Source organism: Diorhabda carinulata, chromosome 8 (assembly GCF_026250575.1).
Source record: "Diorhabda carinulata isolate Delta chromosome 8, icDioCari1.1, whole genome shotgun sequence".
Lineage (NCBI taxonomy): Eukaryota > Metazoa > Arthropoda > Insecta > Coleoptera > Chrysomelidae > Diorhabda > Diorhabda carinulata.
In genome coordinates, this window is record NC_079467.1 from 199,306 (window position 1) to 225,207 (window position 25,902).

The following is a 25,902-nucleotide window of genomic DNA, read 5'->3' on the forward strand; positions in this document are numbered from 1 at the left end:
AGTAACAATAAACTTTTTCGACATTGGCAAAGTTCGTACACAACAGCGAGTTTTAAAGAAAAGAAAGTGCTTTTTCGTCAATGTCGAGTTCAACTTCCGTTTCTCAGTCGTAATGAAAAGACTGTTTCCGGTATCGCGATGTGGCACGTCTTAACGTTGTAATGTTTTGTTCCACATTTGAGAAAATTCGGATATAGGCCAGTATATTATCGATAACAAAAACAAATTATTGTGAAAATTACAAAATATTCCAATTTAACCTAATAATTTTTCCATGCGAAATTAGATGTTGATGCATTGGTGGTATTTTAGAACAAACAGTGTCTGCGGCAATTCCCTCGTCGGTTGTGATAATTGAAATACCTGAGTCAGATTCATTATCTTCATCTGACTCAATTTCACTCTCACGATTACCGTCTAAACAAATTTTTATATAATTGCAATTATTTTTTATAAAGTAGTATCTAACTTGATAATTATTTATTCACGTAAAACAACCGTCAATCTATTGAGTTATTATTTTAAAATTATAATTTGAACGCGTTGAAACCAGATACGTCTTAGTCTTATCTTGCATATGTAGTTTTGGTCTTTGGTTTGCAGGATCCAGTCATGGTCTTAGTCTTGCACCGAAACTTTTGTTATTATTGCAATATTTGCGTAGATTTTTTATGATTTTAGATGATCAAAAAGTGAAAATATTGAAGAAAATAGCTGCTTAGTTCTAATTATAGACATAAAAACTATTTTCAGACACGATTTATACTGAAAATTTTGATACTTATTCCATTGCTCGAGCTTCTTATTATTTTTTGAAGTTACAGTAGACCACAATTACAATAATCGTGGTTATTCCCTGACTATTTAGTTTTAATATTCAAGTGTCATTAAGAGCAATATTTAAATAAAAAAATTATGAGTTCGTGGTTTGTAGTGACTGCGCAACCGACCCCGGTTCCGCTTTGAAGGCATCCGTATAGAGAATTAGGTCGAAGGATTTTTTATGCAGAATGTTTGTGAGATATCTACTATGGGAATATTTTTGGTCCAAGGGGAAGAAGAAGGCAAAGAAAGTGGAAAGGTCGAAGAGATATTGATATTTCCATAGAAACAGGTAGTTAACTACGCAATAGGAAATTTCTATTGACTTGATTTGATTTGAAAGTCTCCATGTAAAAAATGGATTTGTAATACATACCGCTACCAAGGTACAATTAAGGTTATACGAGTAGAAGCGTATTCCAATGGTTGGTTTAATCTAATTTGGAAACAAAATAACTGGTCCTAATACAAACAAATTCATCCGTCTTCTTCTGTGATTTACATTTCTACGGAAACTGTTGACTTGTAATATATTTTCTTTTAACACCAAACCGAACTATTTTGGTAATATGTTCAAGGAAGTATAACTTCATTATTATTCCTTTGAGAAGATTTAATTATTAATTGTCTTGTCCAAAGACCATTATTCATTTTTAAGTACTTCCTGTCATTTTCGTGTCAAATTGTGATCGTCATATAAAACACATTTCTATTAGTAAAATCATTGATAAACATTGTTCAGAGTATACACGAAAATTAATAAGTTCATTGGTCTTTTCGGTCCAATTTTCGCTGTAGAATTTCCTCGAACAGACCTAATACTTGGAAATTTGGTAGCGTAAATGATTTATTGGGGAAATAAAAGAGCAAAAGGAGAAATAGTGGAACGTTGAAACTTATTATCAATATTGGGCTATATTGGTGAAAAGTTTCGACGGGCTGTTGATTTCTTTTCGTCGTTCGATCGGCACGTGATGATTGCCTGTAAATGTTTAAACGCCTGTATACGGATTCCGATAAGTGGAATTGGGCCAATATTGATCCAATTGAAAGCCCCGACTTCGTGCTGTTGATTCTTAGGAGGAATATATATTTCGAACTCTTCGTTATTGTGCGTTTTTTTTTCATTTTTAATTTGATTAGCTCAAGCATTATTAAATAATCTGAAAGGTTTATCCTGAGTTATCAACGAACGTACAACTTCTGAGTTCGAAACTTTTGTATGAATCATAACGGCCAGAATTCGGCTGACTTAAGCCTGTCAGTTAAATAATGCGGTAATAAACGTCAGAAATTAGAAATATAGAATTTGGGGTCGATGTGAGTAGGGTTTTGAACACATTAAACATAGAACATTAGAGGGGTGCTTTTCTCTTTATGCCACAACTTAGGAAAGCGTTGTCGAAAATAAAAACAGGATCGGGTATTTATATATATATATATATATATATATATATATATATATATATATATATATATATATATATATATATATATACAACAGACTCTACTTTGGTTACTTAGAAATATTGAAATTATTGATTTGTAAGGAAATATTTGAAAAAGTGATCTATCATTCGATGTCAATATGATTAAAGATCTTTCTGAATCGATTTTGTTATTATAATATGAATTTATGTTATAAAGTAACAAGACCAAAAATCATCTCAGAATATTTGGTGACAATATTTTAACGATATGATTCACTAAAGTTCAGTAATATGGAGAGTATGATGAAATTATACGCAAGGGGTCGAATTCAGTCCCCAGTGAAGACGATAAATAAAATTAGTAACCAACCAGAAATAATAGCGCAATTTTTGCAACTGACGAATTTGAAATTATACACAGGACACTACTTACGTTCTTGGGGGGCTAATACTTCCTAATGCAGATGCTAGTGAATCTATATTTGAATTCTCCGTGGGTTAATCGATTGTAGTAATGGAAATATTGCTCTATGTACCTACAAATTTGCCATTTCATATACCATTATCATCCAAAAAAAATTTTACGAAATATTCAAGGTGAGATGATACAAATTGTATCGTAAATATTTATCTGGATGACCGAGCTCTGTATTTTTTTTGGAAATTATTATTAAATAAGAACGATGCGGCTTTGTGCAGTTAGATTGTTTATAAGCGTTTTCTTCAAGATCGTTTAAGTATCTTTAAGTGGTCTAACCTCAAATAAAACACTCATTGGCCAAGTGTTGTTTAACAACGCCATCTACTGGAGTACCTTCAATGTTGTTATGTCGTTCAATCAGTTATATTAATCGCCAATAGATGTCAAGAAGAGTCAGTTTTTTTAGTTTATGTTTAAGTGACAGCATTGGGACTACCCAAACGTCACTTATTCTTGTTATTTTACTTCCAATAAAAAAGTTGATTATTGAAAATATGAATAAAATGACTCTGAATCACTCTGACTCTCGAATTTCAGAGTATATATATATATATATATATATATATATATATATATATATATATATATATATATATATATATATATATATATATATATATATACAAGAATTACTCGTTTAAAGATATAACATTATGGAGCGTTTAATGTTGATGCATTTATAAGTAATAGTTGTGTAAGTAAGAAAGCTAAGGGGCTACCAGATGGAGGACCGAAATATTACAATATTATGTTACGCTGATAATGCTGTTCTAGTCGCAAAAAATGAGGATGATCTTCAAAGGCTTTTACATGTGTTTAACTGCACAGCTGAATCTTTCAATATGATATTTGCGTCCAAAACAAAGTGTATGACCACATCCAAAACTACGATAAGATGTAACCTAGTCGTAGATAATTCACCAAGTAATGAAATTCAAATACCTAGGAATCGAGATTTCAGGATTTGGAGACGTAGAGAACGAAGTAAGAGAGCAAACAACTAGCTAGAAGCCAAATCGAGAATATGCACAAGGCCACGATAAGACCCATAATGACCTAAATCGCAGAGACACGGCCAGAAACGGCGAAAACCTCAAGAATGATGGAAACAGCAGAGATGAAAGTGTTACACAGGATTGCCGAAAAAACCCTACTGGACAGGGAAATAAGTGGGAACATCAGCAGGATAGGAGGCAAAGATGTCGAAGATGAAACAGGCGACTACGCTTACTGCACGGGAGAAGAAGAAGAAGAAGTCGTGTCGCTGCTTAATTAATGAGTGATCAGAACTACTACTGTTGTGGAATACAGAAAACTGAACTTCCACGAACATAAGAGATACAACGTGTACGTCAAACATGCGGCTGTTGTAGGATTGTTGGCTTTATCTGAGGCGCTTATCTTCGACGAAGAAATAGATAATTTGATACAAAAAAACTTATTATATTAATAAATTCTCTACTCCTACTAAATCTACTCAACAGTATCTAAAGAATGGTAATTCAATATCTCCATAACTGATTCCTCTGATAATAAGTTTGTAGATATTAAACTTGAAAAATATCACAAAATTTTTCTACAAGTTTAGATAGCATCCAAAGAAAATGAGTTCGTCCTTCTATTTAGTTTACAACCCATCACGGGTTTATGGTATATTGCTTTTCATTGAGGGTGGATTGTTTCATAAATGCAGTACGTAATTAGGATAGAATTTTTATTTAACTATCGTAACGATTGTGTACTATAAAAATAGTTCTCGAACAATATAATCGCCATATCCACAGTTGTAAACTACTAATAGTCTACTTCTAACCCGTATATACGAGGATGGTCCCAGAAGTACCTGGCTTGACTTATAGATGGCGGTAGTTGCTCGAGTACACAATCTATACAGCATATATTTCAAGTTTGAATACGCCATGTTGTTCAGTATTTGTTTGGCAACTATCAATAGATAACGTGAATTTGTAAACATCGTTATGTGATAAAATCGTTGTATTTGAAAGGCATTAGCCCAACCAATATGAAAGTTGAACTAGATGCTATTCTGAGTAAAACTGCTCTTTCGTTATTAATAGTAAAATATTGGGTAGCATAGTTTAAACGAGAAAATTACTCCAGAATTGTTGAAGAAAATCCACAAAGAGGTACAACGCATATTAACTGAAAATTTGGACAGGAGAAAGCTGTACGCTGTGCGAAAGAATAATTGAAAGAAAGGAATGAAAAGGGAGAACCGACTCTAAAGAAGGCAAAATCATAGCATATTATGCGAACTTATTTCAATATTTGAGCGAGGAAATTGAGCAAAAACGGCCGCATTTGACTAATAAGAAAGTGTTGTTTCTTCAAGACATTACACCATTGCACAATTGCTACCTCATGCAGCTTATTCGCCAGATTTAGCCTCCTCGGATTATTTTTTGTTCCCAAACTTGAAAAAATGACCTGGTGGTCAAAGATTTTCCAACAATGAAGAGGTGTTGTCGGCTATTTTGAGGAGGTTGACGATTCTTATTATGAAAAGGGTGTAGAACTTATCGATCATCGCTGGGAAAATTGTATGGAGCTAAAAGGAGATTACGGTGAAAAATAAATATATTTTTTTCCAAAATTTTTGTGTTTCTTGTGTTGAGCAAGGTAATTCCGTTTTTTTTTTAATTACATAAATGAATAATCGTCCACTAGACACATTTACAGTCAAAGTGCTGCAAAATCAAAGAATTTTCACTACCCAGAAAGTAATTCCAGACGAGCTTTTATAACTCAAATAATTAAACAAATAGCTAAGAGCTGGGTAAAATTCTGAATGCAAACAAATATTGAAAAAGGGTTGTCGAGAGAACTGTTGAAAGGAATAAATAAACCAAAATTATAATAAGATATTCAAATCTGTTCAAATACAACAATTTCCACGATACTTCAGAAATATTTCTTTTTCTTTGATTTCAGCTAGAAATCCATTTCATAGCAGAAATAGAAATACATTCTATTAATTATTTTATATTTATTATGAAATATATCAATTTAAATATACAGGCAATTGGTATTTAGTTACAATACTCAATTCAACGAACGTAATTAACGATGTAGTCAACTAACATAATTTACTTCTCCTTCTGGAACAAACAAGGACATTCTTTTGGTAGAATTTTATGTATTTAATACTTTTTTAACTTGTTAGTGCAGAATTATCGACTTTTTGGCTTCTCAAAAAGTATTTTTCATTGAAACAGGCTCACTAGTAATAAGACAAATGCCTTGAATCTTTGTGTTGAAGTTGTTCAAGTTTATTGACTTCTTTAATAAATAATGAATCAATTACAGACTTATTCAATTAACAGCAAACCGATAGACATTTTTCTGATCAAATTGGACTTTAATTGGTGGCGAAATTCCGGAAGACTATTCGAAATGGAAGTATGCCTGGTGAAAATCGTGAATAAAACGAAGCTGCATTGTATACAAATCAAAACTAGCTATTTTTCAAACTATTTGGAAAGTACATATAAGATCTGTGCGTAAATTTTAATACAAAAATTTTAAATATGTTTGTTAATGTCAAAATTACTCCATAGTATAATTTGTTTATTCGAGATCTTCGATTTATTGAAATTATTAACACATCCAGATATCTATTATTTATATATTTTAGTAAAAAAGTTTCACAACATCTGCCTTAAGCTATTTTCAAAATATTTTTATTGCTTTTTTGATAATACATTGAGATAATACAATACGCACCGTTACCGTGTACAGAATAAAAAAAATATTACTCGTTAAGACTTTATGTGCCCGTATTCAATAAAATCCGATAAAAATCGAAATTATTATTAATTTTCGTTATATAATTATTCATGGAAACAAATTTAACTTTAAAAGCAACTCTTAGGCTATTTATTTAAGCAAATGGGAGTTGCTACTTTTTGGCATTCTTCAAGAGTAAAAAAATTGTTCTTGGTCGGATTACATCCTCCGTATATAGCTAGGATACATTGTTGTTTTGAGTTGCTCCACTGATATCGCTCCATATAAGCAAAACATTTAAAGCCTGTTCTTGCGCTCAAGTGTTGTTTACAATCTGGAAAGTAAATTCATATTCAATTAGGTAAGTAGAATTATCTGGAACCGTTGGCGATATTCATACTGCATATACTGTTTACACCACCACTCTGAAGTATCTGAAGACGATAACTTGGTTGTCGAAACGCGCGTCAGACAGTATAATTGTCAGTGTTGGTCTAGTAGTGGTCTAAACAGTGTACTCAGTATATACAATTAGAGATTCAACATTAAAAAAAAAACAAAAGTAGCATTTTACAAATAGACTTCAACTTCGTTTTATATGCTTCACGATGGATGATCAGTAAAAAATTGACAATTTTATTACCCCAGAGCCATACATTTAGTATCCGAATAAACAATGAAACTTCCTGTACCGTTCAGGACGATCGAAAAGGCAAGATCTTTAGAAACTTGATCCCGTGTGCAGAGTGAGTGCAGCGTGGAGCGAAACAATAGTATTCCTGTTGCATATCATTACAAGGCAAGAATTCATTTTGTCCCCACAAGCGACTGGAGAATAGAGCAAAGATCAAAATATTGTTGGAAAGTTTATCAGAAGGTTTTCAAGCAAAAAGTGGAAGAAATACAAACACACAGTTCGAAAGCGTATGTAGACGATCCTGTACCGATTCATAGAGAAGAAGAACGAAAGGTGAGCTGCAAGAAATCCAGTAGAAGTCAGAACCCAAAGGATCACGTGATTGGGATAGCAGAAGTGGAAGGAGAGGAAATTAGAAGAAAAAGAAACAGGCTTAAATAGAAATGGATAGAAGAGGTAACATCAGATTTGTATACAGTGGGAATAGATATATGGAGAGAAAGAACAGAGAACAGAAACGAATTGAGAAGTATACTAAAAATAGTAGAGGAAGAAAAAGGCAACGGAAACTAAAAAGTTCGAAAGTTAGAAATATGTATTTTGTGAATAAGTAATTATAAAAATTTAACCTTCAAAGTCTAAACATGAATATACCCGATCCCAAGATCTTAGAAGTTTCGTGTCGAAAAAATCTGATGGAAAAATTCTTGCTTCAGTTTTTTCAGATTGGGATTTTAGATAAGATTAGAACAATAACTGGAGATTAGTATTCGACATTACTGACCACTCTACGGAAAAAAATTAAAGAGAAGAGACGTGGGAGGTTATCCAAAGGTGTTTTGTTTTTGCAGGACAACGCCCCTGTACACAAACCTCATGTTACCATGCAAAAAATTTGTGTTTCAGGGTTTGAATTACTAGAACACCCTCTTTATTCACCAGAATTGGCTCCGTCCGATTATCATCTCTTTCTTCAACTGAAAACAACTTTAAAAGGTCGTAAATTTTCTTCAAATGAAGAGGTAATAAAAGATATGGAGGTCTGGTTTGCAGAGTAAGAAAAAACATTTTTTTTGAAAGGTCTAGAAACATTGCAGGTTCACTGTAATAAATGTATCCAATTAAGAGAAGATTATGTTGAGTAATAAAATATTTTGACGTTGAAATTTTGTTCGGTTCTATAGAAGGTTAAGAATTTTTCAATACATCCTCGTATATCCTATTTACATAGTTCAAATAGCCCTTATCCAGCAAACGGTTCTTTTCAGATAATGATGATCTAAATCGACTTGATAAAAAAGTTGATTCTGATTGATTTAAAGGCACGTTTTAATTGTATTTTTTGTCTATTGTTAATAAATATTTCTTAGTGCAACTTTTTTTGAATACCCTCGTACAATACTCACAATGAATGTATTTATTTCTTAATTTTTACATTGACATTGATTAAGGTAATGTTTTATTGGCAAATTGAAATCGTAGTTGGGATTGAACTTTCATAAAAAGTTTTACAGGATTGTTCATTGAGACTTTTTTAGCAGTTACCACCGTTTTTGATTTATTAGATAAAGGATTAATCGATTAATGATACGCCGTGACCTTTAATACTTTTCAAAAAGGCGATGAACTTGCTGTATTTTGAAATATCTACACTTTGAATGTCGCCTTTAATATGAAATTTATTTATATTATAGAATTCGTTTTTATAGCATACTTTAAATATTTATTTTCTGTTTCAGGTAAGTGGCACATTTTCAGTGAGTACATTTAACATATATTTAGTTGTTTTCACAAAATGAAAAAATACTTTGTTATGCCATTGGTACATTTTGATAAGTAAGAAATAAATAATTATATAAAATATTCTCAAATGAAATCAATTTTTATAATAACAAACCTTTTACTTCAAAAGGTCTAGCTTTCAAAGATGCTCGACTTTCTGGTTTTTCAAACTCGACTGGAGAGCAATTTGTTCCTTCATAACACATTGACACTAACAAAAAAAATATCACTGTAATTTTAATTATCACCATTTTGTAATCTAACCACTCGAACTAATGATATTCAATAGAATATTTTACTCATATGATCTTTTGCTTTAAATGAGTTTATTACGATTATGATGACAAATCAGTCACTGGTATATAAATATTTGTTCAATAGGAATGATGAAACGATTTATATGCGCAATGTTGTTTTCAATGAAAATATTTCTCATACCAATATACCAATACGAGGTCTGGCTATTAAATAACGAAAAAGGTTTTTAATATAAAAATATTTTTCTTACCTTTCAAGGATATCTGAACAGACCCGTTGACGCAACAGCTTTTGATTAGGAATTAGATTTGTTAGCACCTACTTCGCACAGACTTTTTCTTATCGGCGTTTACAGCCTCGGCAATCATCCGGATGCTCATTGGACGATCTGTACGCACAATTTGGTTGATTTTGGTCACTGTTTCCGGAGTTAAAACAGTTACAGAGGGACCTGGGCGCTGATCATTTTGAGTGCTGTCTCGGCCCACACCAAAATACGCACACGAGATAGAGAAATGTCTCCATAGGCCTCATGCAACAATTTATAGCACTCGGCAAGAGAAAAAGACACGTTCGCTTCAAACCACTACTGCACAAATACTATAATAGTGACGGAAACGTGTTTTGTAATGTGCATAGACAAGAAATCTAGTTACCCAACGAACTACTCGAATTTTACTCCACCCGTCTAGGACGCCCTCTAGGCACGCAATCTCTTTATTTAATAACCAGTCCTCGTAATTTGATATCATCATATTTTCTAGGTAATTCATGTTTAGGCGTATTTTATACGTGGTATACGAGGCAATCGAGATATTCTCCAATATAAAGCTTTTTTATTTTTATAGGAAATTTGAGCTTATGCGTCAGCTTAATTTTTATTGTGTCAATTTTGCATAATATTGTTATAAAAATATCTGTATCGAATACAGTCTTGTCAAATGAGTTCGCCGAAAATTCAGATAGAAAAATATTGTCAAATAATTGTTACAATTTGTAGACAAAACTAATAAACAAACATAAAAATAACTAAATAAAGTTACAAATAAAAGAAAATTTCAATATACTGAAACACGTACAGTTTACTCGGACAGTATATATTTGCCTTCGACCATAATGTGGTCGAGAAGGAATTTGAAGCTTTCTTAATTGAGGGCTTAATCTGAAAACCGTTTTCAGTCAAATATATGGTGCCATTAACATGGAATGATTATGATTTTTTTTATTTGGATTGAGTAAGCGCTGGAAATTCTTTGACCAGTGTCGCCGGCCAAAAAGACGGCCTTATACTTTAATGAATGGTGAAAGATCTGCTGCAAGGGTTCCAGGACACAGATCATAATATTAACAGAGGATATAGCTGCAAGAAATCCAATACAAAGGTTGTTGCTCAGGTGGAAATGGTTCAGTTCAATGCAATAGTGGTTAGGTTAGCTTTGAATCTCATCGTTGCCTCCTTTCGTTTAAAGAAGCACCTTATGGGTCGTTCTGCATCGACAGAGGCAAAAAAATCCTTTTCTACATCGAACTCTTCCTGAAATCGAGGTCAATCATCCGCAATAAAAATCTTTAAATATGAATTTCCGTATCTCCAAATGTAAGCGGTTCCTCTGAGAGAAATTGGAAGAAATGGGTATAATTATGAAGAGAAAGGAAAGGAAAAAGAATTTATTGAAGAAAAAAACACAAAATATTTTTTCGGACTGCATCGGCCGGGAATCGAACCCGGGCCGCCCGCGTGGCAGGCGAGCATTCTACCACTGAACCACCGATGCTTAGTTACATTGAAAACTATCAAATATACTAGAGTTGTAGGAAAACACTATCAAAAAATTTATAAAAGATATAATTCAATAGAAAAGTGTTACTCCTTTTTTATTTTGAAACGAAAAAAGAAAAACTATCGATATAGATTTATAGAATCGAATTTATTATTTTAAAATTTTTAGTTTGTTAAACAAATTGGTTTTGCAACTTTCAAACAATCATCTTTAGTTATGAAATTATTTTTAGTGTTAGCACATCCGCTTGTATCCTCGACACAGTCTTTTTTTTCAACGCTCCAATAATACCGAGAAAATAATGCTCTGCAAGTAGCTTCAGAGGAGTCACCATATACATCTTCACAATCTAAAAACATTGAATTTTTTTTAATTTTTCGATTAAATTATTTAACTCAACTAATCAAATTATTTAACTATTCGAATTCCATTATCATATCCAAAATTATTTTAACCAAATAATACCTATAGAAAAACTGTAAGTGAATACCACAAAAGTGAAAGCTGTTCCGACTATGGAGGATAAAACGGCAACGATTTCTCTATCCTCCGAGGTTCCAGCTCGGTTCTGCGCATTCTCAAGCATGCGCAGTATAGATAAAGTGTCTCGAATGAGAGAGAGAAAATCAATATTGTCGGCACCGTAACTTAGGGACGTTTTTTCCTATAACAACTGTCCATACAGGAGTATTATATATATGCTTGTTTGAAAGAAATCTTCAGCCAAATATAAAAATAATTACAGACAATTTGAGAGAAAATATCAAAAATCTTCTTGGTTGTAAAATAATAGGCGTATTGGTATCCAAAAATTAAGTGATATTCAAAGGATTAAAACAAAAAGTATCTTGTTAATCCGATATATAACAATGCGAGATAATCCCACCAAGAACTCGAGTGTATTAGGGTTTACCATCTTATGTTTGTTTTTGACATAAAAAGAAGATTGAGTTTATTCAAAATGAGACTAATCCATCAAATAAAAAAGTGATATGAGTAAAATAAAAATATGAATAAACGTGGAGAGAACACAGAAATTTCAAGTATTTGAAAAATTGATACCAACCTTCAACCTGGAATGGCTTATCATCTACAAGTTTTCGAACATTCGCTCGTGAAGGAGCTCCAGCAACCATGCTTACAACAAGTAAGCAGGAAAAAATTACAAGTTGATTCATTCTCAAATTAGTAGTTAACAGTGTTATATTTACGAAGAAAAGCAGACAACTGTTGCTAAAATATCTGTTTTTATACAGAAGTTAGATGATGACCTTTCACCTTTTTTGTTTTGATATTCCACTAATTTATCCTATGGTTGGGTAATTGATATGGAATAAAAATAATAAGTTGAAATTAGATGTATCTAAAAATTATTAATATGAAATAAAATAGAGACGATCGCTTTTAGGACTAAAATAAAATTTTTATTGATAGTAGAAGATTGTATTCAATCTTATTTCAGTTTATTCTAAAATAAAAAATGGCATATAAGATGAATTGAAGAGTAATTTGAATACCAACCAAAAACTTGAAAGTTATAAAGGAAAAGAGATGTATCATAAATAAGGGCCCTTTCACACCAAACGAATCCGAATCAATCAGAATCACTTCGAATTAGTTGATCACTCACGATATTCACCAGCTCCATTCCTCAGTGCCCTTTTCCTTCTTCTTAACCTTAAACTTTTACTTTTAGAGGAAAGATTTCTATCAGACGAGGACAGTATCGCACACGTTAACATCTATTTTTGTCACGATACGGTAGTGCCCACCACTCTTACTGAGATCCCGAGGCAGCGATCTTGAATTGACTGTCTCTGACTGTGCCCGTTGGTGCCCTAATCCACCTTAAGAATACAAACCTTGATCAAAACGAAATGATTCAATCCCATCAGTTTGGCTTCCACAACAGACATTTCGCGATAGATAAAGTACATCGTACAACAAATATAATAGACACCTCTTGGAGAAAATTAAAAGCTCAGCTGTATTTTTAGACGTTGCAAAAGCATTTGGTAAAGCGTAGCATAAGTGTTTTTTCCTAAAAATCAGAAAATATTTACCTGAAAGAACCCACATTCATAGTTGAACAAGCAAATGAATATCCAGAGCTTGGACTGATTAAAGCAGTGACCTATACTGTACCTGTTATATCCCTGTTACGGAAAATGGTAAATTTAAAGACGAAACTGCAATAATAGCTTTTGAAGAATCAGTTGGCGTATTAAAATCAATGAGGGAATATCTGCACATACCAATTTTACCTACAAGAAGATAAACCATCTCCTAGTTACACTAAAAAAATACGAAAACGATCAAATATCTAGGACTATATTTGGATACTAAACTAAAGTGGTAGGAGCATATCAAAAAGAAAACAGAGAAACTGAAACTATATTGGTCACTAGAAAGATTCTCACAACCTAGTGTACACTCAACACTCAAACCGGATGTACAAGGCAAAGTAATTATGATTTCCTTCAAAGAGTTCATAACCGAATACTAAGGAATATGGTTCACACCCCGTGTTATATCCGCGATAAAGATCTACACCAAGAACTCCATATAAAAACAGTCAGAGAAGAAATAAAGAAGATTGCTGAATGTCACGAAGAACGACTCCATGACAACATAAATAACGAAATGTTGGAACTTCTCGATAATCGAGACACATTCCGCAGGCTGAAACGTACCAAGCCTTTGGAACTTGTATGAAAAGTGACGGTTATAACCCACTTCAGTGGGGGGTAGTTAGTACTCTCTATAGTGAAGTGCGCATAAGCTAATATATTTCTTAAATGAACCATTGGGAATACTTAGAACAGTCGATTAATTAAAAGGTTAGGTGCATTGTTTCTGTCATTAAAAAAAATTAAAATCGGTTCAGGGTTTTGGAGGAGTTTAGGTAAATGGAAACTTTTGATGTAGATGTATTTATTTTAAAAAAATTTAGTTTGTTAAACATATCGGTTTTGCCACTTTTATACAATCATCTTTAGTTCTGAAATTATTTCTAGTGTTAAAACATGCACCTAAATCCTCGACACAATCCTTTTCTGTAACGTTCCAATAAAACCGTGGAAGTAATGCTGCGCAAGCGACTTCGGAAGAGCCTCCATATACCTTAGTACAATCTAAAAACATAGATATGATATTAACTTTCTAATAACAGAATTATTTGACAACGACAATTGAAAGTTTGAATTCCATAGTCTACCAACTTCGTTGGGAGTTAAATGTAGTACAAAAAATCCAATTAAAAACACGAAATAAATTAATGATTAAGTCGAAGAAGAAGATGTTACGAACTCGATCACGACATAGACCTTGAAGCCGGTCAATATCTTTTTATTTATTTGTTTTTGTTTCTTTACTCTCTAGATTTCTAGAAATGTCGTTTCTGATATAAAATCGAGCGTGTTTAGCAGAGTGAGTTATTTTATAATTAAAAGTCATAATGGAACGACGTAGAAAAGTAACCGGTAAATCAATTATATAAGTTAAGTCTAGTGGAAGTGTTTAAATAAATTAAGTGCGTGAAATACTGTTTATAAATTCACCCCACAAATAGAAATAGTATAAATAAATAAGAAAAAAAACATTACAACATGAAAGAGAAGATTAAATATTCTTTTGAATTTCGATTAATTGTCGCAGAAAAGATCATGTTAAACTAATAATTATTTAAAAAGGGAAGTGTAGAAATATCTAAAATAAGATACAAACCTTCAACTTGGAATGGTTTAACAGCTATCAGTTGTTGATCATCCGCTCCTGAAGGAGCTCCAGCAACAATGCTAACAATGAGTAAGCAGGCAAATATGACAAGTTGATTCATTTTCAAATTATATCAGTAGTTTACGTTTTATTTATGAAAAAAAGCAGACAACTATTTACTATATTATTAAAATATGTGATTTTATACAAAAGTCAGGTCATGAACTCTTGTATATTGATAACATTTGATGTAATAATTTTTCCTACTATTATGTAATTGATAAGGATACTTTGGAGTTATATGTATCCTTTTTAGAAATAATTAATATGAAGATTAAAAAGAAAGCGACCGCCATGATGACATAAACTCATCTACCCGTCCAAAGAACAGAAAGTAAAATAATAAAAATGCAAATAAAAGTTTTTACAATAAAGTTTTTTTATCCCGTAAGATTATGATAGTAAAAAAAACAATATTCATTCTGAAAATACAATTTAATAACTTAAACTTGAAAAAACGTGAAACGAAAAATACATAATCAGTCCTCCTGCAAAGACCTAATGATTAACCATAAATTCGTAACTTTTGTGGCTATCCAGGAAGCGGAATTGTCAACTTTAGTAAAATCAATTTTTTATAGAGAATTTAAATCTTCTAGAGATAATTAGAGATGATCTTACTTGTGTCATATTATTTTACAAGTATTTATAATAATTTTTAGAGTAACTTCTTTCGTCTGAATTGTTGATTTTGAGCAAAATTTGGAAAACTGGGCCAAGAAGGAAAACACAACAATTTTGGGAGAAAATATATTTATTTTTTGGAAACAAAATTGGAAACAACTGAAATTTCTATAAATCAAAGATAAGAATGGAACTGACTAGAGCTTATGCTCTAACAAACAAAAAAAACTGAATTTATATTTTTTAAAATATAACCAAACAGGAATCTGTTCTATTCCATTCGTTGTGTTCCCCAAATAAATAGAAAATTCGAATTCATATGAAAGTTATAATACAAAATTTGCTTAAACCAAAAGTAAATCCATAAAGATTTTTATGAACACAAAAACTTACCAGTGAATATTTACCAATTTATTTATTTAAACCATAATAGTATATTTAATGCCGGGAAGGAAGCTGTTTCAACAAGATGTTAAACCGGAGCTTGTCATTCAAATATGAAAAATGCAGTTTATGTACGTGTTGTACATTATACTTTTCCGAAAACCTATACAAAATACTGGAGAGTCCTATGAACTAATGTGGAATGTAGAGCATGCATTGAACAGGTTTTCATTTCACACACGAAAGAAATGTTCAATTTTTGGCCCTTCTAGCGTAAATCATCTAATTAGCTTTACATTGACACTAATTGACATAATCTTTATTACTAGTTTATAAAAATAAGTTACGTAAAATGTCAAAAAGTTTATTGTTGGATGAGCCCAAATAATTAGATATAATCCTACAAAATTGAGGACAAAAACAATACTTTACACTAATTCATTATCATTTATTATTTTATAATTATTATCAAATTTATTACATTAAAATATGATAACAGTGAGTGGAAAAACAATCACTCAATTTAATTGCTGTACTAATTATTGTCGGGATAAAATATAACTCAAATTATATTCCAGGAATGGTGGTTGTTTGCTTATTGATTAGGGATTTGTTGAAATTCGAAAATAGATATTTAAAAAAACATTACGACATTAGTTATAATGTCTTTGGAAATTTTAAATTGTTTAACAAATTGGTTTAGCTACCATTAGGCTCTCTTTCCTCATAATTATATCAATTACACAAACATAGGATAAATTATTGGAATATGTATTATCAATAAACAAAAGGTCACGTCTTAACTTCTCTATAAAAGCCCACATTTTTGTAATATCGTTAGTAGTTGTCTGCTTCTCTTCATACGCTAAACATCGTAAAATTTGGAAATATATTTTGAAAATGAATCAAATAATAGTAATTTTTTCCTGTTTACTTGTTGTAAGCATGGTTGCAGCAGCCCCATCAGGCGCGGATGACGCAACATTGGTAGCAGTGAAACCATTCCAAGTTTCAGGTTAGTATATCAATTTTCGATAACAATATTAATTTTTTTAAAAAAGTTGACTGTTTCTATCCGATATACAATTATTCTGCTACAAGAGTTTAATTTGCATTGTCAATTTTCAAGTTAACTGAGCCTTTTTTCTTCTATTTGGTCAAATTTATTCTTAAATTAGTATTTCGTTGTTCGATTTTTATATTGTGCGCAATCTTCACGTCTGACGGGTAATTATTACGGCATTCTTTCTCTTATTATGAACTAGTAAAACTTATTATACTTGATAGTGACTTAGGACTAGGTTCACATAATTATTCACACAATTTGATTTATTAAAATAGCTACATAATGCATTTTAAGTGTTTGTAATTTTGTTCTCAGACCATAAGATTTTTATAAAAGCGGGCAAATTTTGTTAGGTTAGGTTATAGGTTAGGTTAGACTAACTTAGAAACGCTCTTTTACTTTATCCTGAGTCAATTTTGAAATCATTTTATCTCAAATAACTTGGAGTTTAATAGATTTAATTATAGATTAAGTTTCCAAATAGACGTATTTTTGACGTCTCATTATAAAAAATGCAAATTTTAAGCGAATAGTCCCATATAAAAAATATATTATTTATTAAAATAAACTGTTAATAAAAAGCAGGAAAACTATTTAAATATTTTCTTTATTGTTTATATAGAGGGTAAACATAATACATATGTTTTATATTTGCTAGAAACTGGTACAATAAAATTATAGTTCAAATCTGTTAACTTAAAATACACAAAGACATTTTGTATACCATTCCACCTCTAATTCAAGAATTTTGTGATAGGAGCCGCGTAGCAGCGAGTGCTTAAACGTAACGAGTACACTAGTTTTTCTTCGACCACGTAAATTTTTCAAAAAAACATATTTTTTAAATAATAAAGTCAATTAAACAATATCACACATGTGTTGAAAAGTATATAAACACGTGTGCTGAAAAGTTAAAAAATCCTACAAAATATTTTTAATTTTGTAATCGTAGAGATGACAAAAATGATAAGAATGATTATGAAATATTTTTTTCAAACTTATAACTTACCTGATAGTAAAATCAAGACAGTCATGAAGAATGTTTTCCTTCACTATCAAGAATATATTTTCATCACTAATAGTAATGACACTTAATTTTAACGTTCAAATTATCTTGCAGATACTGGTATGTATTTGAACCCCAATCAAAACAAACTTTCAATTTTTATTGTAAACACTAATATAACCTCAAAAAATCATATTGTCTACTTCTTTAGTCTTCTTAAAATTGGCCTTTTGCCTTTCGACATCCAGCCAGATTTACATTGTATTCGCGTATTCCCTCTATCGTTCAAGACCATATATAACATAAGAAAAATAAGCATTTCAATACATGTATGTTTTGTTATTTTTTAGTACATATAGTGAAACAAGCTACTTTCTTAGGTAATAATGACTGTGCAAACTACCATTTTCAAAAGTGGTCGTAGGAAAAAGAAATTTCATTTTAAATTTCAATATATTTCCAAATATATCTCTCTCAAACAGCATATAAAATTTCTTTCAATCTTATGTTCAATTTTTTGCAATGTAATTTTAGTGTCAAATTTCGTTATATCCTTATCATTAACCATCTTGGCCTCCCTATTATTTTTATTTCGATATAGATGGCCCCACCATACAAATTATGAAATCTAAGAAGCGCTTTATTTTTGTTTTTACTTCCCTCTAATATTTCATGTCTATAACTATTAGATTCGATTGAATACACTGTTTAGACCACCACTACACCAACACTCACGATTACACTGTCTGACGCGCGTTTCGATAACCAAGTTATCGTCTTCAGAGACTAAAGATAAACTGTTTATCTCCAGTCTCTGAAGACGTGGGTAGTGGTGGTTTAAACAGTGTATTCAGTATAAATATCGGTTCCAAAAATTCCAACTTAATTAGATTCGATTCTCTATTTTTCTTTAAACACCACGTTTTACTTCAATATTTCACTGGTTTGAAAACTGTTTGGAATATTGTAATTTCAGTTTTTATGCAGTTTTTATGGCCTTTTCTGTTCTTTTTATGCTATCTCTTTTGTGGTTCCCATAATTATGTGTTTTTGCATGTTTGATATAATATGTTTCTTTGTTCTTTCACTATTATTATCAGTTTTTTCTTATATTTATCTGTAGCCTAAAATCTTCAATGATGTGATCAATAAATATATTGAGAAATATGGGGCCTCTTTTCGTCTCAATCCATCTTTGGCTTCGAAATTTTTCTGTTCACTTTGTGTTTCATATCAAGTAGCCTTAAAATAAATTTTAATGCTAAATCATAAAAGAATTGATCGAAATTTCTATAAAGAGACGAATGAAAAATTAATATTTCTAGATTGCTCATTGCCAATAGAAGACGATTCAGAGTTAGCATGCAGAGCTATGTTGCCTCGATTTATGTGGAGCACTAAAGAAAAAACTTGTGTCAGCGAATTTTATGGAGGATGTAATGCTACTAAAAATAACTTCAAAACTAAAGAAGAATGCTTACAAGTCGCTAAACCAGTTTGTTCGACAATATAAAATTACAATTTTTCAATTGGGATACGCTCCGAATCAGTAGTCGCTCCAACAACATCCTTTAAACAATAATTTTTCCATGAATTCTTTAATTGGTACCTCAGTTACATTTAATGGATGTTCATGTTATAATAAATTTAGTTCAATAAAGTTATAATCACTTTATATCACTTTTTTTTCGATATAACACAATTCATTAGGATATTCTTTCCATAAAGTTGAATACGTAAGATAATTTTAGGCAAATAAATATATTACAAGACTCCTTATTATATTTTATTAATATGAATGTTTTGGTTTATATTTGTTCCATTCGTTAATTTTTGCAGTAGAAGAATTTATCGGCAATTATTGGAAATATTCTTTCCAAACTACCACTAGTTTATATAATCTCTAAGGCAATGATATTTCCAGACTGTAGCCTACCAATAGAAGACGATTCAGACTACAAATGCAGAGCTTTATTTTCTCGTTATAAATGGAGTGTTTCCGATAATGATTGCGTTCATGAATTTTATGGTGGATGCCATGCTACTAAGAACAACTTCCAGACTAAAGAAGAATGTCTGAATGTGGCCAAACCAGTTTGTGCGACAAAATAAAATTTGATGAAATATTATTAAATATTGATAATAAAAATTTTTCTTATTCCAACGTATGTTTTCTCTTTTCCACTTAGAAGTTTGTTTGGTAAGAAAAAAGTATATAACTGATTTTAGAAAGCATAACCCATTAAAATTCCATTCTTGTTTTCACTGAGGCGGAGCGGAATGGTGATCTGATCATTAATCATCTATGGTGACTGTTGACCAAATTACAACTAGAAGTTGGAGATCATTATGTTATAGATTAGGTTCATCACCTTACATGTCATGTAATGGAATATTGAGACACCTCTTGGAGATTTTACATCTTGTAGATATGGGCCTGGTGGATTCGATCTTAATCTTTGAAGCCTTGGCAGTGATAATGTTCCTAAAAGCTTGTAGAAGTGGTTCTAAGATCACAACCGAATGATGTATAGCTTTGTTACATCCTGTGTGTATCCAAAACCAAATATTCCAATATAAGTTGTAGAGAATTTTCTCACGAACTACAACGATTCAAATTAATTAAAGGAATTTTTATCAAAAAGCTACGACGTTAAAAAACTATTTAATCAAATCAGATAGAAGTTAACAGGTGTTAAAAGTGCTTTGTGCGTTATCTAGTTCTTGTATGGAATATACAGGGTGTCTCACGACGAGTTAAAACTATCTGTATGTATGTCAAAATACTTATAGTGAAATCATGAAAATTTCTACGTTTGGGTTTTCGGATACGATCTTTTCAACAGTCGACTGTAACTTTGTTATTTTGATTAGAACACCCTATATATTAAAACATATTTAAAATCTACGTAAAATTTTAGTATACTTTTGTCTGAAAACTTTTTACGAAAAATGCATACTTTTTTATGAAGTTAAACTTTGAACACTTTTTATACACACCCTGAATGAAATGAAAAATTTTACAACATAATTTCAAATACGACTGACCTTGCTAAAAGCAACCGAATAGAAACCATTTTCATATCCTTAAGGGTATGGTTAAATTTTTTACAAAAAAAAATCAATAACTCAAAAAGTATGCGTTTTTTGGGAAAAGTTTTCAAACTGTTTTTTCTTTTTAGGAGTGTTGTGGTGATTCCAGGTTTTATCTAAAACCATAAATCGAATCAATAAAACTCGGAAAATGATCATTCGAATGTACTTTTCTTTCTTTAACTTTAACTCGTTTTGAGTATACGTTTTCTCGAGATGTTCAAAGTAGTCCTCCTCAGCGACGATGACCACCTCATTCGAGTCAAATGCCTGCTCGATCAGTGACTTTTTCAAATTAAGAAACAAAAACAAGCCACATAGTTTTTAGATATTTATATTCATTATATATTAAAATATAATCTAAGTAAATATTTTTCGATTTAACCTGATTATGACATACTTTCACGTCCTAAAAAGATAAAAGCAATGTATAAAATCTATTTGTCGTATCCAAAAAGCTTCAATGGCATTCTGAGTGACGTTATAACCTGGTAAATATGCGTCACAAAAACTCATCAAAAGGTACCAGGCAACATTTATAATCATATTAAACTATAGCCTAACGAAGAATCCATTATCCTTTAACCACTTTCTTACCACTAATAAGTTAAAAGAAAAAAATATATTAGAATTGAAAAAAATTTAATTATCATTAAAAAAATTTTTATAATTATAATGGGGTTTATATGTCATCGAATTTTATTTTTTTAAACAGACTGGTTTGGCCACCTTTAGACATTCTTCTTTAGTCACGAAGTTGTTCCTAGTAGGACGGCATCCACCATAAAATGCATCTACACAATCATTATCGGAAACGCTCCATTTATAACGAGGATGTAAGGCTCTGCATTTATAGTCTGATTCTTCTTCTATTGGCAGGCTACAGTCTGAAAATATTAGTTGTTTAGATCACACGAAACATCAGCTGTAAAAAAATATTTTCTATATCTAGTGTACTCTATTGATTGTCTACAAATCCAAGTATCAGGAAAGCACTGGTTTAAAATCTTATTACTGTTACATGAATTCTGAAACAACAACATGATTCTTTATTTTTTTGTGTTAACTATTAATCGACTGATAGATCTGACAAGGTACCTTGCATTAAACAAATCGCATACTTGTTGATGAGTTTTATTTCCACGTCCTATCAAAATAAAACTTTTATTCTTTGAATTTTACTTAAATTGGTCATAATTTAGATACTTGAGTAATCTAATTTACCAACCACTGCTTCTATAAAAGCATGGTTAAATGTAAATATAAAAAAAGAACTAATAACGCAATAAAGTACAATTTTTTGTGAGAGAAGCAAAACGAAAGTTATGGGAAGACTTAGGGAGTAAATTAGATAATAATTTCCACACAAATCAGAAGCTGTTTTGAAGGACAATGAAAAATCTGCGATCTCTAAATGAGCAAAAGACCAAAGATGAAAATGGAAATGGAAAATTACGTAATAGATAGAAATAAAACGTACCTCGAGAACTAATTGACTGGAAAGATCGTTCAGGAACAAAATAAGTAAGAGCTGAGAACAAATGAGATACAAGAGGATGATAAAAGATGATGTTATAAAGCTTAGATTAGGAAGCCAGCTGAACATGATGGTGCTACAGGAGAAATATTGAAAAATATAGTCATGAAACGATGGAAAGGTATCAATCGATTATGGAATACGTTGTTCCAATTCACAAGCAAACGGCTCTGCAATAATTATCGAAGGAAAACTTTGAAAGAAGACATACATGACCACATATTTATAATAAAACAATTTATAGAGAAAACTAAGGGAACAAATGTCAGAATGTACGAAGAATTTAGAAATATAAAGAAAACTGTCAATCAAATACGAAGAGAAATAGTCAGAGAAGGGTCACATAATAAAAATATACCCCGAAAACTCGTTCAAGTAATAATTAGTCTATATTCGAAAAATCTAAATACGCCAGAACAGATAACGTGTAGTCAAGCTATTTTCCAGTGAATATTGTTAAAAAAAGGAGGAATTTTGAGCCTAGAGTCATTTAACATCGTCATGAATGACGTGATTAAAGGAGCAAATAAAAAAATATCGAAAATCTAGAATTATTCTATATCTCACAAGATTTAGAAAAGACCTGTTCGTAACAAAAATAAGAAATAAAAGAATGAGAAAGAATCTGAACGTTTAATCGATACAAAAAATAATTGAAATCATAAATGGAAATGGTACATCTGACAAAGAAGAAGAGACAGATCAAAAAAATCTGGAAGTCAAGAAGAAACGATAAAAAGCACAGGGGAAGAATTTTTCGCAGAAGAAAGGTTAACGACCATGGTAATAGGTAGTAAAATAATCCTTTTTTTTAATTTATACTTTTTTACTTAATGATGAAGTTTATTGAACATAGGGTGAGTTACCATAGCTTATTATCAATAATTCTAATAATCTAAATCTATATAATATCTAAATAATAATAAACTAAATCTATTAAACATGATACCTCGACATATGACGAAATTTTTAGTTGTCAAAATCAACGATTTGCATCTTTGAAACTAAATTTTTGGTATTGTCACCGTTTACTGATAATCTTTATGCGTAGTATATAAAAATAAAATAAAGTATACAAGAAAACCAAAACTTTATTGCTTAACTGGACCAAATAATAAGATATATTGAGGACAAAAACAGAATAATTTCATAAATCATTATTATTATAAAAAAAATAGTCAATTCTATATATATGTTAAAGGTGAAAAATATCAATTGTTCCAAGATATTTTCGGTACAATTACTTGGAAAAATAAACGTTTGTCAGATGTTATGAAGACAACAGAAGTCCAATATCATTTCCTAAATTTCTAAGCTCTAAGAAATCATTTTTCATCGATAACGACAACAGCAACTCAATGGTTTTTTTTTAAAACTTATACTATTTTACTTAATGATAAAGTTTATTGAACATAGGGTGAGTTACCACAGCTTATTATTAATAATTCTCAATAGTAATTTTTAATTCGTAAACTGAAAGATAAAAAATTATTCACGTGGTATAAATAATAATTGATCAACTGTGCCATTATTGAATAAAGTATGTAAAGACCTTTTAAATGAAATTTTTAAAAATTAACACGTTATCACGTTAAAACTGGTCCATAACCAGTTTATGAATATTATTCAAAATATCCACTTTTGAAATTCAAAATGTAAAAGGTAAATTTGTTCAATAATTTGGTTTCGCTCTATTTTTGATATTTATATCAATAAAATATGATGAGTTGTCTTGTATTATATTATCTATCTGAAAATTATTTTGCTTAGTCAAATATTGGATTTTTATAAATAGAATACTAATCTCCAGTTTATTTAAATAATTAAACGCGCATTTTATTCGTTATGGTAAACAAATATTATTTGTTTACCAAGGTGGAAACATCTCGCTTATATAACTTAAATAAAATTAGAGAATAACAAATAAATTATGTTTTTATTAAATTTAAATATTATAACAATACATAATTGAATATTCACCAAACGTAATTACTGCACCTAATTGTTTGAGCTATTAATTGTGATGTTGGAATGTAAAAATGAGAATTTTAGATTTTCGAACAAACTGGTTCAGCAATCTCTTGACACTCTTTTTTAGTTTTGAAGTTATTTACAGTAGCATGACATCCACCATAAAATTCGCTGACACATTTTTTTTCTTTAACGCTCCACATATATCTAGGCATCAAAGCTCTACACGAAAATTCTGTATCATCTTCAATTGGTAAATTACAATCTACAAATATCAAGTTTATATTCCGTCTTTTTGTAAAAATTTTAACTATTCCGTTCTCAAAAATTGGTATATCAATCAACGGGTATATCAATATAAATTATTAATTTTGTAGAAAATCGAAATTATTTGAAAATACAAAGTACAAAAAGTTTAAAATTATTTTACACTTATTAATAAATAAAATTAGATAAAATTGATTAAGTTAATAATGAAAAATAAGATGAAATAGGAATAGGCTATGCTAATATGAGAATTGACAATGTGAAATTAATTCAGTGTAATTAAGTTTATTTGAAATAAGATGGCAGATTAATTAGAGAACAATGCTAGTAAACAGAGGGAGGATATTTAAAATCTGGAATGTATATAGAAGTATTTAAGTACATGATACCAACCTTGAGCTTGGAATGGTTTAACTGGTACCGATTTTTGATCATCCGCTCCTGAAGGAGCTCCAGCAACTGTGCTTATAATAAGTAAACAGGAAAAAAGTAAAAGTTGATTCATTTTTAAATTATGTTAATACTTTACGAAATTTTGTTTATGAATAAAAATAGGCAACTATTCAAGATGTTACTAAAATGTGTGCTTTTATACAAAAGTTATATCTTGACCTCTTGTGTATTGATAATATTTAATGTAATCATTTATTTTATTTACATAACTGATACCAATTAGAAATAACATGATGTACTTAGATAACAGACGTAATGATAGATATAAAAAAAACTAGAATAAAATTTTTCATGAATTATTAATACGAGTATTAAAGAAAATTCCCCTTTAACTTATTCTTATTAAAATGTAGATTGGAGAAATGATATAAAAGCTAAATCTAGTAATACGAGAGATGAATTGAGATACAGAATTTCCAATAGTATAAAATTTTTATGTATTTGATAATTAGAAAATATACACATAAAACTAGGTATGAGATTTGAGAATTCAAAAGCCTAAGAAATGTTTGATATACATAAAAAAGAATATAGAGAGAATATCAGCGTTGATTTCGAACTGGAAGATCCGTAACAGATATCCATTCTTAAGCAGACACAGAGAATGGGGTTGGAATACAACACCTGAAAGTACCATAACAGAAATTAACATTAAACCGAAACCTACTACTTTGTTCAACAAAATACTGGAATGGATAGTACGAAGCAGCGGAATCAACACAACGGGAACATTAAATACAAAAGCAGCTGCTAGCATATGTGGTTATTTTATCAACAATGGAAAAA

General features: G+C 30.6%; 4 protein-coding genes, 1 long non-coding RNA gene and 1 other non-coding gene across 8 annotated transcripts in view; 2 read left to right on the forward strand and 4 right to left on the reverse strand.

Moving 5' to 3' along the window:
* LOC130897240 (tyrosine-protein kinase-like otk) overlaps window positions 1-25,902 on the forward strand; it is a 118,373-nt gene that overhangs the window by 43,659 nt on the left and 48,812 nt on the right. The gene's annotated exons all lie outside the window — the stretch shown is intronic.
* On the reverse strand, window positions 6,432-9,259 carry LOC130897242 (kunitz-type serine protease inhibitor bitisilin-3-like). The gene is made up of 2 exons (XM_057805999.1): window positions 9,015-9,259; window positions 6,432-6,814 (listed from the first exon to the last, which is right to left on the reverse strand). Exons 1-2 carry the CDS (start codon window positions 9,148-9,150, stop codon window positions 6,627-6,629), a joined length of 324 nt encoding a protein of 107 aa, XP_057661982.1. The 5' UTR covers window positions 9,151-9,259; the 3' UTR covers window positions 6,432-6,626.
* Window positions 10,862-10,932, reverse strand: Trnag-gcc (transfer RNA glycine (anticodon GCC)). The gene has a single exon. It is a non-coding gene; the product is annotated as a tRNA-Gly (tRNA).
* LOC130897247 (uncharacterized) lies at window positions 11,067-12,160 on the reverse strand. The gene is made up of 2 exons (XR_009059677.1): window positions 12,005-12,160; window positions 11,067-11,287 (listed from the first exon to the last, which is right to left on the reverse strand). It is a non-coding gene; the product is annotated as an uncharacterized LOC130897247 (long non-coding RNA).
* LOC130897243 (U-actitoxin-Avd3h-like) lies at window positions 16,564-19,959 on the forward strand. Of its 2 annotated transcripts, none has more exons than XM_057806002.1 (2): window positions 16,564-16,738; window positions 19,720-19,959. In XM_057806002.1, the coding sequence occupies exons 1-2, from the start codon at window positions 16,624-16,626 to the stop codon at window positions 19,905-19,907; spliced, it is 303 nt and encodes a 100-aa protein (XP_057661985.1). In that variant the 5' UTR covers window positions 16,564-16,623; the 3' UTR covers window positions 19,908-19,959. The 2 variants fall into 2 exon arrangements, with proteins under 2 accessions (XP_057661985.1, XP_057661984.1); XM_057806001.1 differs by lacking the exon at window positions 19,720-19,959 and adding an exon at window positions 19,121-19,490.
* On the reverse strand, window positions 21,514-25,249 carry LOC130897244 (kappaPI-actitoxin-Avd3c-like). Of its 2 annotated transcripts, none has more exons than XM_057806004.1 (2): window positions 25,057-25,239; window positions 21,514-21,775 (listed from the first exon to the last, which is right to left on the reverse strand). In XM_057806004.1, the coding sequence occupies exons 1-2, from the start codon at window positions 25,166-25,168 to the stop codon at window positions 21,588-21,590; spliced, it is 300 nt and encodes a 99-aa protein (XP_057661987.1). In that variant the 5' UTR covers window positions 25,169-25,239; the 3' UTR covers window positions 21,514-21,587. The 2 variants fall into 2 exon arrangements, with proteins under 2 accessions (XP_057661987.1, XP_057661986.1); XM_057806003.1 differs by lacking the exon at window positions 21,514-21,775 and adding an exon at window positions 24,343-24,661 and having other exon boundaries at window positions 25,057-25,249.

Coding starts and splice junctions, on each gene's coding strand:
- LOC130897243 (XM_057806002.1), top strand. CDS start 16,624: ATGAATCAAATAATAGTAATTTTTTCCTGTTTACTTGTTGTAAGCATG. Junction 16,739..19,719: donor GAAACCATTCCAAGTTTCAG/GTTAGTATATCA, acceptor TGATATTTCCAG/ACTGTAGCCTACCAATAGAA.
- LOC130897244 (XM_057806004.1), bottom strand. CDS start 25,168: ATGAATCAACTTTTACTTTTTTCCTGTTTACTTATTATAAGCACAGTT. Junction 21,776..25,056: donor TAAACCATTCCAAGCTCAAG/GTTGGTATCATG, acceptor TAATATTTTCAG/ACTGTAGCCTGCCAATAGAA.
- LOC130897242 (XM_057805999.1), bottom strand. CDS start 9,150: ATGGTGATAATTAAAATTACAGTGATATTTTTTTTGTTAGTGTCAATG. Junction 6,815..9,014: donor TAGACCTTTTGAAGTAAAAG/GTTTGTTATTAT, acceptor TTTACTTTCCAG/ATTGTAAACAACACTTGAGC.